Here is a 12,539-nt window from a genome sequence, read left to right as displayed (position 1 = left end):
CTTTCCAACCAATGCTTCCACAACTCTCCCTCTTTGTCTCCTCTCCTCCATGAAACTTTCACAAAGTTGAGTGGTTCAGGACATCCTGCTTGAAGGCAATGTCAATTTTTTTGTTTCTCTTAAGGCAACCGGCTGTATCTTTTAAAACTTTACGTTGTGTTTCCCTGGTAACTGCACGTCTCAATTTTACACCAATAATCTTTACCATAGTCAAACATAGATTGCTCAGTATAGAGGAGTGTGGTGACAAAATCCCGGAGGTTAAGCTCCTTCAGCAGTGTGAATATTCTTTCACTGCTACTTAGATTTGTATCGATCTATTTTTTCATGAATCTTGAGGATTCATGAAAATACTTTTAATTGAATTTAAAGTACTGGAGGTAATCCTTCATTGGAATACTACAAACCACTTTACTGTTCAAACGTATGTCTTTTTCCCCAGCTGGAATCCCTGGATTACATTTCATTGTCTGACCAGTATCAGAAACAACACGGCCCCACCATACCAGCCACATAAGTGCAGGGGAGTCACAATACTAGATGTATGTACCTTTTCATGTTTAAATGTGACAGGTCATTTCATTTTTGTAAGAACGTATAGTCAAAATATGATCAATACAATTAAATACTAGAGCAGGTGTAAAAATTTCAGCTGAAGCGTCTCCAGGCACAATCTGGAACATAGATCAATTTCAAACACAGACAAAGAGAAGACAGATGACAGAAGATGATGGTGATGGAGAGATGCATTAAATATCCCCAGCTGGTTTCAAAGTGGGGACATTGTGTGAACGCTCAGCATCTTAACACCTAAAAAGGAACAGGCCATTAAGAAGGTATTTTCTCTTTTTAGACAGATTTTTCTCTGTTGTTTTTGCTATGTCTTGCCAGATTGCATCTAGGCTGTGTTTTCACGGGCCTGTAAAAGTAATCAAGAAACATCCCATAAACACAGCCTGTTTGTGAAAATCAAAATAATACACACTACTTGTTCTTCCTGCCTCATTGGCTGCCAAAACCCTCCATTTGCCCCACTGACTCCAGACTTTGCTGTTTTTCTTCCAAAAGATAGGAATCATCTCATGAATATGGAGCGTGATTCATTCACATTCCTTCAGTCATTTATTCATTAATTCGCCCACTTAATTATTCATTGAAAATGTGTCTACTTGCCCTCGGTTGTTTGTAGATGTCCACAGATGACACTAATTATGACTCACTGACAAAAGAAAGCACTGTGGAGCGTGAGAGCGGTTTAAGACCAACAGGGTGTCAACTGAGAGCTCAGCTGTTAAAGAAAGGAAATTTAGCAAATTTTCTGAAATAGAAAATTTATTTCTTCACATATTGTTTTCTAGTCCATCTTAATGTGCAGGAGGATATTTGAGGACTAAAACTTTACACTTCAAATTAGACAAGTGAGTTCCTCTACTGTGCAAGACAAAAAAACAGCTTGTAATGTGCTGCATTCTATCCTCTTGATTCCTCACATGAGACACTAGTGGTGCTGTGCTTATTTTAAGTGTGATAATAATGTGGGCTGTAAACTTCCATATTCGAATAAAAAGTAATTATGATAATTATAACCTATTATCATTTATGTGGGTTTATGTTTGCAAGATGTTTAAGGTGAGAAACCATCTGTTTCCTCCTCAGCACAGTGACCTGAATTGGGGCCAAGCCTTAAAAAAAATCCTTTGGGTGCCTTTGGTGACATAAAACTTTAAGACCTACACGCTTCCCACCATTTCACTTCAGTGCTACAAACCTGTTTTCTTATATGAAGTATCTGTGCTCAGACTCCATTATTTTTAAGTGCAGAACCTCACAGATATTAACGTTTGTGGCCACAGAGCACATGATCTGTCCCGAGCACATGGAAGATTTAGATGTTGATGTTGAAAATAAGTCCGGAAAAACAATAAAGTTGGGCTTACCCTCTTCACACTGGTGTCCTGTGTACCCGGGCACACACTGGCAGCTGAAGGAGCCCCACTCGCCGTGACAGCGTCCCCGGCGGCCGCAGGACGGATAGCCCATGTTGACACAGCTGCTGTCGGTGGTCAGGCAGCCCGGGGAGCTGGACTGGGAATCGGCCGGGGAGCCCAAATCATACAGCTGAATTGAGGAGATACAGATGAGGAGATGAGAAAGAGGTAGAACATTTAGAGCGGATGAGAGGATAGGAATGGGAAGAAGAGGAGAAGAGGATACAGATAAGGAGATGCAGGGGTAAAAAACCCAGAGAGGACAGGGTAGAGAAAAAGAAAGGAAAGAATTGGTAAGAGGTGCAGAAAGATGAGATGGGATAAGAGGATTGGGAGGAAGGAAGAGTTGTCAATAAGTAAGTAACTTACAAACAGGAGGCAAAAAGTTACAGCAGAGAAGAGGGGATTGGGGATGGCACAGCACAGAAGGTACTTAGCCAGAGGGGAGTAGTAGTGAGAAAAATAAGAGGAGGAAAACTTTCAAATGTGCTGTCGGACACGAGCTCAGGGTACACCGTGGCCTTCTCTTCTTTTCCACTCTCATCCCTCTCTCTCTCTCCCACTACAGTGATGAAACCAAGCACTGAACTGATCCTCGGACACACAAACAGCACAGCCGTTTGCACAGAGCTGAAAGGACATCAGAACCTTGAATGGCTAAATGTGTGTCCCCCACAAAAGTGCGTCATAAAATACATTAATATGTCCCATCTCTTCCCTCCGGAGCCCAAACTTTACGAGGACTGTTGGTGCTGCACGAGGATGAAGGAATCGTAAAAACTGACAGGGAGCCATGCCCGCCCGGGAGCTGCTGATTGGCTCTGACCTCCAGCAAACAGACACCTATTGGCTGCTGACCTTTAAAAGCTAGGACCTGTCTGCCTACAGGGATTGGAATGATCACGTTGATTGCTTAGGAGTGAAATACAGACATTAGCAATCAACGACTGAAAGACACACCTTGTCGTGTGCAATTGATTTGACTGTGCATCTTTAGGACTGTAGTGTTTGTGTGTGTGTGCATCTGAGCAGAACTCTTGAGTTAAGTGCAGAAATACACCTGAACCTCCCTATATTACAAATTGTGGCATCAGCTGAAAAGAGTGTTGTACCCCCACACAAAGAAGCTGTGGACTGCCCCTATTTGTGAACAATTACTTTAAGGTGTCCACAGGAAACTAAATTAAAAGTCCAGACTGAAATACAAAGTATACAACTGCGAGTGCAGTGATTACAGTTTCACAACAAGGGGCTGAACCTTATCCCTCTGTCTGAGCTCAGGGGGGAGAAATGATTGAGAGCGATACATAAAGAAAACCTGTTTGTGGATGTTCCAGCTTTACAACCATATGTGACTGATGAGGCTCTGACTGCAGAACTTCATGGGCCTCTGCTCCTCAGGGAACCTGTTTTGGTCCGAAATGTTTTGTGGATTTTTTTTTCCAATAAAGGTAGGCTAAGCAATTTAAATCCAATACACTTTTCGGTAAAATTCTGATATATCTCCCCACGGTCCGCTGGTTTGAACACACAGCCCTGGGTCTGTGTTTGGGAGACAAAGAAAGATGGAATACCCAAACAGCACAACACTGCTTCAGCCAATCAGCAACAAGGGTACAAAGGGGTCTCTGAGCCAGAAACAGTGATTTCCCTAGATATACAATATAGGTAACGTTATATTAGTCCTTTTTCTTGAGGTGATTTTTAATAACACACCAGGAGACATTACCTGTGATAATGTAATCATTGTTCTGCCTTCTACAAACAAGGGGTGGGAGGACGAACGAAAAAAGTAGCCTCAGATAACGCACAACACCACTACTGATGAATACTGTTAGCCACAGGCAATGCTGACACTGCAATCTCACAGGAAGTTATACCCCCAATATTTGTTTCAGTAGCGCTCAGAATGCTAAGCACCACAGACTACAGCTGACCCAAAGAGGATAACGAGATAATGAAAGAGCCAAGATTGTTTCAACGGAGGAGAGACCACCAGGAGTTCATTGCATTGAAATGGGATTAAGAGGTTTTTCTGTCTCTGCTTGTCAGGTGGGTAAAGTTCATTTTGGTTTTGCTTTCAGCAGAACCAGTATCATGTTGTGCCGATTGTTAATGTTTCTTGGAGAGTCATTCTCACTTCTTAAGATCAGCAAAGATTCCTGTTCACGTTAAACATGTACTGCTCCCAGACCACAGCGACCGCATGCCGGTATGAAACATCGTCCGAGGGGGCAGCAGCTAATTATTTAACGTTGGTGTTGCAGAGGTATCGATACTTAATTGTCTGACTGTCCGATTCTTTAAGTGCAGACAGACACACACAATGCCCTGGTCGTTCAATGTGTAGTTTGTGTAAATACAGAGAGTGCATTTTGTCTACAGATAACTCAAATGTCTGTGGTGGTTAATCCCAACTAGTAGGTGTGGAGGGAGTTTACTGAGAACCTTCAGGAGAACCAGGGAGTGTTGATTGGCACAGCTGAGATTAGTTGGCCAGTTAACTCATCCTGGATCACACCGCTGGGTTCCCGAAGCGGCGCGCAGCGTCAGTTCTGGTGCACGCGGCCGCCTGACTTTTCAAAGCGGACGTGCATTTCTCTGTCTTCATCATCTACCCCTCTCTTTCTCCCTATGCCTGTCTGCTTGTGTGCTTGCACTTGATTGGCAGATGTGGCAATTTCATCATGTGGGGGAAAAATTCAGGGGAAATTGAAACTCCAGGAGAACAGCAGGGAAATCCAAAAGCCCCCCCAAAAAACCATCGCTGCAGAGCAACACCCGTCCTCGGCGCTGCGTGGCACTTTGCAGCCGATGTAAGGCAGCTGTAGAGCTGCCACAGGAAGGAGCACAGGAAGCACATGAAGAGAGACACACAAAGAAACACTGAGAGGAAAAGGTATGAAGAAACACACATGAGGGAAGCTCATGAAGGAAGAGAGCTGCCAAGCATAGACTGCTGGACACTTTGAGTCGGGTTTCGTTTTGATTTCATGTTGGTGCCAGTTTAATAAATAAAAAGAATACTGAAAAAGCAAATGGTTTGTCTTTGGCTGTTGTGGGGAGACTCTGGTGGCAACGTCGACTGCCACAGTTGAGATCAGTGGTTCACCTTGATCATTCATCAATGTGTTGGCTGGAGCTAAAGGAGCAGTTTTGGTGTGGAATTCAAAAACATTCCAAAGAATCGCTTACCCCTCCTTTAAAATATATATTTCTGATTTTGCCTCGACAACAGAAAAATGTCATCTGGACCATGACTCTCCTGAAGCCTACAGCGCAGAAGGCTGGCTCTGTGAAACCGGGTTTTCAACACTGGTCTGGAATGTTCTGCAACTCTTGATTGATCTTAATGCTGAACTGCAACTCAAGGCGAGAAAAAACATAATTTGAACCCCTGTAACTGAACACCTCCATACTTAAAATTTGAGTGACAGTTGTGTCAAAACAACAGAAAAAAGTTAAAGCAGTAATCTTAGAGGGAGAGCTGAAGGGAAGAAGACAAGCAGAATAATGACTGGACAACGGGCGAGAAAGCTGAAAACAGACAATGGTGGATGACAGTCAGAGAAAGATCCAGCTCCAGAATAGTAACACGTTCATAACAAAAAAAAATCCTCCCTACTTTAGTGTCTTCTTCATCCACACCCTCAGACACTACATCATACTTAAACAGGTTTAATACAGCTGATATGTTCTGGACATCTTGTATCTCTGACTGACTCCAAAACAGGAAAAAAAATGCAAATGTAAAAACACACATATATGGAAAGAACATTTAGACAAGGTCAGAGTGAACAGACAGTACACAGCCAGGGAACAGGACCATGACATTTACTAATATATACAGTTTGACTGAAATAAAGTCGGAGACAAACATAGAGGCATATGAGGAAAAGCAAGGAAACAGGGGAACACACAGAGAGGTCAGTCACAGTGAGAGCATATTTCAGTGTCAACTCTCCTTTCCACAACACAGCCCCTAATACCTCCAATGAAACAGATGATGTTACCATGGCAACAAATGTCTCACAATAGAACATTCTGTGATAATTAAAACAGCAACACCACAGGAAAAAAATTGAGAAAAACACAAAAACTGTACAATGTCCATCACCATTATTAATCATTAGTATTCCTACTGATGCTTGCTCTTTGGAGATTTATTATCCTCATGTCCGCCCACACGCACCACGCAGATTTTTCTCATTAGAACACACCATTTGTGCAGCCTCCCGCTACGTCTCCAGTGAAGGTGCAGCGCATCAACTACGAGCCTTTAGCGCTGGAGCAGACGGAGCTCACATAATTCTTTATCCCAACTCTTGAGATCTTAATTTAAAGGTCTGGATAAAGATAAATAGTGTTCATAGAGGTAACAAGATTACAGTTTCCACCGAGCACAGAGCCACTGTGGCTCCAACACACAACTAGACACATGTAGTCTGCGTAAGCCACCAAGTGACTTCCAATGTTTTTCATTTGAGGATAACTGTCAGAACAAAACCCTTTCGCACAAACCTTTGGGTTTTTATAACAAACCAAACATGTGCAAGCCAACGTGTCTCACTGATACATTAAAGATGGGCCCCAGCAGCTAAACATGAGTGGGCCACTAGAGAAGAGCAAGAGAATGAGGAAACACACACACACACACACACACAGGTTTATGCAGCTATCCTTAACAGGACATTAACGTAACAAAATGATCAATTAATTCCAAACCCTAACTTGACTGGAATTCACATGTCACCCCTCATTCTAACCCTAATCCTGACCTAAACTCTAAAAGCCTTTTTTCAAGTCATTGAAAAAAGGATGGACCAGCCATCAAGGTCTGTGTCTTTAGCAACAGGTTGCTAAATGGAAAAATCACAAAGTAAGCGACCACCAAATAATGGTGACATTATGCTCACACTGCAATCAGACCAATGTGTTGTGCGGAGCAGGTAATTCCAATGATGCAAAGAGCTGAAAATGACCTCATTAAAAGGAATAAGGATTGGCCATTAGTTTGTCTAAGAGCTGAAGACTCCATTGACTTTCTTCTCTCTTTCTCTTTTCTTTTCTCTCCTCACGATCCTCACGAGCATTGTGTTTTTACACATGAGTGACCTTGTTGTCTTCTTCTGAGGACTGTTGAGGTGACTATCTTTCAGATTTGCCCAACGCCAGCCTATGGTAGTGGTCTGGTAATATCAATTAACACAACATACTGTTCCTAAGTTGCTGTGGTTATTCTCGATACACAGCTTCATACATTTGTGGTGAACAAAATCATTTCAAAAAGCGGAGGCCAATACAAATGTAACATATAAACATCTCCATTGGGTAGTTAAAACCTCATGTTACAGTCCATATACATGAATGACCCCAATGGTATCATACTTTGAGGATTGCAGGGTTAAAATAATTTAATAAATAAATGAAGATATAGCATTACCGAGTTTGGGCAAATACCCAGAGTAAAGGGAGAGGAATAGCTATCAGGAAGATTTGTCATTGTTTTTGTCTATATGCATTTCATCTTTCATTTAGGGGATGTTATTGTATATAAATCATCATTTTAACAAGACAATAATAATAAACAGGTGACTCAGATTTAATTCAAGTCCTGCTCACATGCTGCATATTGGGATATTCAGAGCATGTTTTTATCCAAGACCCTTCACTTCAGCAACTTGAAATGTAGCTTAATAAATAAAAAAATAAACTATAGCAAGATCTGTTCGTACAGTACCAGTAGAGCTCAGCTCTCACAGCCCAACTGGAAGAAGTTACTGGTGCCAAGTTTAATGCAGCTGCAAGCCGACTGTGGAGAAAACAACCTGTCAAAGTTTCCACCGCCTCTTATGTAAGATGAGAATTCCTGTTCCCCTCTAAAAATATCCTGATCAGATTCAACGTACACCTGAAGGTAGAACACACTTCATAACTGCTGCAAGCAACATGGCACTGGCAACATATAACAATTTCTCAGTGAGCTAAACACATTGTGTATTTAAGCAATAAGCCCAAAACAATTCTTATCATCAGAGAATTCCACATCTTAACCATTCTACATCAATGGAAATTCAGTCTGACATTTAGGTCTAAATACCAGATATATCAGGCAAAAGAGTTCAAGAAACACAAAGACAGAATTTCTCCCTTAGTGCGTTTGATGCCAAACTTAAAATTGCTGCAGGAATACAAAGTTTCTGACTTTAGAGGGAAGTAGGTTTAGATAAGGTTATCATACCCGAGGCCGGTGTTCATACCGAAGAGATATGGGTTTTCTTTGGGTTGAGCTCAGATTGTCATAGCTGAGCATGAAGCCCTTAATTTTTTGCCTCCTGCCGAGCAGTCGAGAGCTGCTTGAAACTCTTGACTTGAAGTCAGAATGGTCAGTTTAAAAGTTCATATGAAAGGTTCACATTCCATTTCAACCTGGGAGTGCACATACTCTGTGTACTATTTGAAAGTGCTTTGAGGTTACAGCTAAAAGCATAAAAAAACCCTCTCTCACATGGCACAAGGGTACTGTGAATGCTGAAACCTGTTATTAAGCCATTTATCAGCTGGAGTGCAGGTGTGAGTTTTGCTTGCATCTGGCTGTGCCAATGGTTGTGTGGGTACGTGTGTGTGTGTGTGTGTGTGTGTCACTGTTGCGTGCACAAGTGTGTCACCTTGCTGTCCACGATGAAGTTGCGGATGCAGCCGGTGAAGTGTTTGTGCTGGAGCTGAGGGTAGATGTAGGGGATGTCCTCGTTCACACCACCAAGCTGCAGTACCTGGCTCATGTTCAGGTGTCTAAACACACAGAGAGGCGTCAGCAAACACACACACAGACCTAAACATCCCCTACTGTCAATCAGGGCTCACATTTATAGTACATTTAATACAAGCAATGTCAGATCCCTGTCTTTGGGATAAAACTGTGAGAATTACTTGATGAAAGAGGGACAATGTCAACACTTTGACAACAACTGAATACAGTTTCACCTCATCATTAGTGACATTTTTGTAGCCACTGCTGAACCTATGAACCAGCCCAATGTCATCAGCCTTTTGACATTTAACACACAATATCAAACATGACAAGCAAAGCACAATGTGCTGAAAGACCATCAGATAGAGATGACAGGATAGCAGAGATGGTGATGGCAGTTTGTCAGCATTAGTAACCCTTTACATATTACTCTTAATAATTGAGCCTCATATCCTGATTAGTTTTGGGTCTGTAAATAAATCAAATCCCTTAGGCTATTCACTTTTTATGTCGTTTGGAAAATTGGAAATCGTTCACGTGGCAACATGTAAAAGAAGTGTGCGCATGTGCGTTCAGGGGATTGCATGTACCTGTCAGTGTTGGGTGTGACGCCTGTCACCTCACAGGAGGAGTGGTCCTCTGTGGTCAGCCAGCTGCCCAGACCCTCCATCTCCATCACTGCTGCTCCCGAGCAGCGGTCCAGGGTGAAACGCACTTCCTGTTTAGAACACACAGATCAGGCCTTGCTACTGTATACAAAACTAATGTTATCAGAGGGGGAAAAAGCAACAACAAATCCCACAACATTTGTTCACGACAATGAATGTACTTCATTTTGCTCTTTTACCAAAGTTACTATAACATCCTCTACTATATGCCTCTGTGACTCTGACATTTCTTTCATCAGTGCATATTGCTTTGCTGCTGCCTGCTATGTGGCCTGTTAAGGACAACAAAAGAGGAGACTTCACATCTTTAACCAGCATGATGCAGTAAATGTGTAGATATACGTATAAAGAAGCTCAGCAGAAGCCATGTCAACCTTTATCTAATAATCCTAATTTGCTTCTTTCTTCTTGTGCACAATGAATAACTGTGAAATACGGGATGCAACAAAAGGCAGGTAGCATCAAGTTAAAGAAGTTTAATTTGTACGCAAACAGTACATCACAGCCCTGACCACTCAGAGGGGTTTGTGATTTAGTCCATTGGCACCAAACTCAACACAGTTTCTTATTTGAGTTGTTTGTTAACAACTCAGTGTGTGCGTGTGTGCTTTGGCATACAGTCCTTGCCATAAGTCCTTAGTTAAGAGAATACACAGAAGTAATGAACAGACTTAAAAAAAGCTTTCATATGTGGTCCGAATACGAGCTAGGAAAACTTGTTTCCACTGTTTGTCCAAAGAGTAGAAGTTTCAGTTGCAACATCTTAGACAATCAGACATTTTAAAGTTACACAGGAGGATGAGTTAAGAGCCCTGAACAGTCAATCTTTGTACATTGCATAACAGTCTTATGATAAGTAGATATACAGGGTCATATGTGGGAACCTTTTTGTTTGCTTTTGTATAAATCTCTTTATTTTTGTGTTTCTGTTGGATGACACAAACTCTCTAAACAGCACTTGTCATTCATTGCTCATCTCACTACCGATTCATTAAGGCCAATTCATGCTTCTCTGTTGAATCTACGCTGTATCCTATGCGTAGACATGTACCCTAAGCAGAGCCCTACGCTGTACCCTGACGTGCATCTCCCCCGAAATCTAACTACACATCAAGGCCCTGTAGACAGCTAGACCTGTGATTGGTCCGCTTGGTAGCATTGCACTTGTCAGACTTACCGCCATTGTTTAAATTATGTTGAACACGGATGACGTCTTTCTTCTTTGTTGCAGTTTTTTAATATATAGTAATTTCTCTTCAACGTCTATCACCTCCAACTCTAACACTATCCGCTTAACTAACACTCATCGACCAGAAAATCGAAGACACTCAACACCAGCATAGACATCCTACCGCCACAAGTGTTTTGGGGGTGTAATCGCAGCATGGCTCACACACACACTGATGCACAACTATGAAAGATCGACCCTGTGCATAGGCTACCTGCTTACCTACGACTTAGCTTTGACGCGGAAGCGATTATAAGCATAATCAACACCTCCAAATTGCTAAATCGGACTACCTTTAAAACCTTAACAGTATATGATCTGCCACGAAGTTTCTGTTGACAGTAGACAACAGTGACAGGAGATGGGAGAGACAATATTATATGGATGGCAATTTTAAACTGACATGATTATGATATGGCAGACTCCTGGATGGAACCTCTCTGAAACAGAGGTTGGAGGGAGCAAGCATATTCTTTTAATCTATACAGTACAATTACATATGTATGTCACTCCAAAGTTTTAATTTCACTTGAACAAAGCTACCAATGAGATCAGTGGATCAGGGGTTGGCACTGTCACCGCACAGCAACAAGGGTGTAGCTCAGATGCTGTCGGCCTGCTGGAGTTTTCAGGTTTTCTGTGGGTTTTCTTCAGTCAAAAGAAATCCATTATCTGTTAACTGTAGACCTAATTAGAGGTGTGAATGTGAGTGAGCCTGGTTATATGTCTGTATGTGCCCTGTTTATAAGCCCTGTGTCACGCTGGCAACTTCTCCAGGGTGTAGCCTGCTGTTTGCACAATGTCAGCTGGCTCCAGCCCCCCATGTGACCCTCAAAGGACAAGCTGTATCATGAGGGGTTGTATTTGTATCAACAGGAGGTACACTACATGTGTCAGGACACAAAGGCTAATATTGAGATACTTTTAGACATGCACTGAACTCAGGATGATCTCCTGGCATTATCCAAGCTGAATGTGAGAACTCAAATATCTGGGGAAGTTGCTGCGAAGAGTCACCGAAGTTTGATGTCCGAGTGAGCCCATATGAGAACACAGCAGACCACAAGAGAGCATTCATCGCAAGCAAGTTAGAGTGTTTATGACGAGTCTATACATGACGGACGCAAAATAAAAAAAATTATACAAGTATCTGCAAACAAAGGTGGACTGACTAATGTTCTCTAGAGTTCATGTCTTATTGCTTATTTTAAAGCATGTTTGCCAGGTGATAGCTCTGTGACTGTTTCCATACCATGGTTTCAGACGGCTAGAGATTTACATAAAAAGAAATGTTTTGCTTGGGCAATATCTGATTAAATGCTCAACTTTGTTTGTATGATGCATGAAGTGCGGCTCCTGGATTCTGAATTGCACAGTAAATCTCCAGACGGCAGCTCTGTCCTCTGTCGGTGTTTGATCTCAGGCCCGTCACGCAGCCAGGTTAGATAAGCTGCTGCTGATCATTTAGGACAAATGAACAGATTCACATGTGATTGAGAATAATGCCTTTGTGATGCAGAATAATCCCCGTTGTAATAACAAAATTCTCAATGCCTTCATCTATTCAAGGGATGCTGAATAATGTCTCTGTATCGCTCAAAGTGCATCTGTGTTTTCATCTGACTGCTCTCATTCTCAACACTGAGAAAAAGGTTCCCTGCTTGGTGCTGCTGCTTTCTTTCACTGTGAAGAAATCTAACAAATGAATGTACTGAACAAAACTAGTAAGACAACTTCTGAGGCAATGACTGTGTGGTACTTAAGTATATATATATAATAGTTTGGTAAAGGACACCCATCACACACGCAAACACACATTTCAGTTTTAGTCTAGTGGAAAGCCAAGGTTCCTGATGACAAGTCCTATATTAAAAAGGTTAGCCTATGTAGTGTAGGGTGTGTGT

The 12,539-nt window shown here is 42.0% G+C and overlaps 1 protein-coding gene across 1 annotated transcript in view; it reads right to left on the bottom strand.

Moving 5' to 3' along the window:
• si:ch211-186j3.6 (neural-cadherin) overlaps positions 1-12,539 on the bottom strand; it is a 295,947-nt gene that overhangs the window by 50,445 nt on the left and 232,963 nt on the right. Inside the window, exons 29-31 of the mRNA XM_061068864.1 lie at positions 9,330-9,457; positions 8,657-8,780; positions 1,938-2,118 (exon numbers count right to left, since the gene is read on the bottom strand). Coding sequence (XP_060924847.1) covers positions 1,938-2,118; positions 8,657-8,780; positions 9,330-9,457 — 433 coding nt within the window. The remainder of the gene's footprint in view (positions 1-1,937; positions 2,119-8,656; positions 8,781-9,329; positions 9,458-12,539) is intronic.

This window comes from Limanda limanda, chromosome 3 (genome assembly GCF_963576545.1).
Source record: "Limanda limanda chromosome 3, fLimLim1.1, whole genome shotgun sequence".
In the NCBI taxonomy this organism is placed as follows: domain Eukaryota; kingdom Metazoa; phylum Chordata; class Actinopteri; order Pleuronectiformes; family Pleuronectidae; genus Limanda; species Limanda limanda.
Note: the sequence above shows the minus strand (reverse complement) of the source record. Positions and strands in the feature narration are given on the sequence as shown.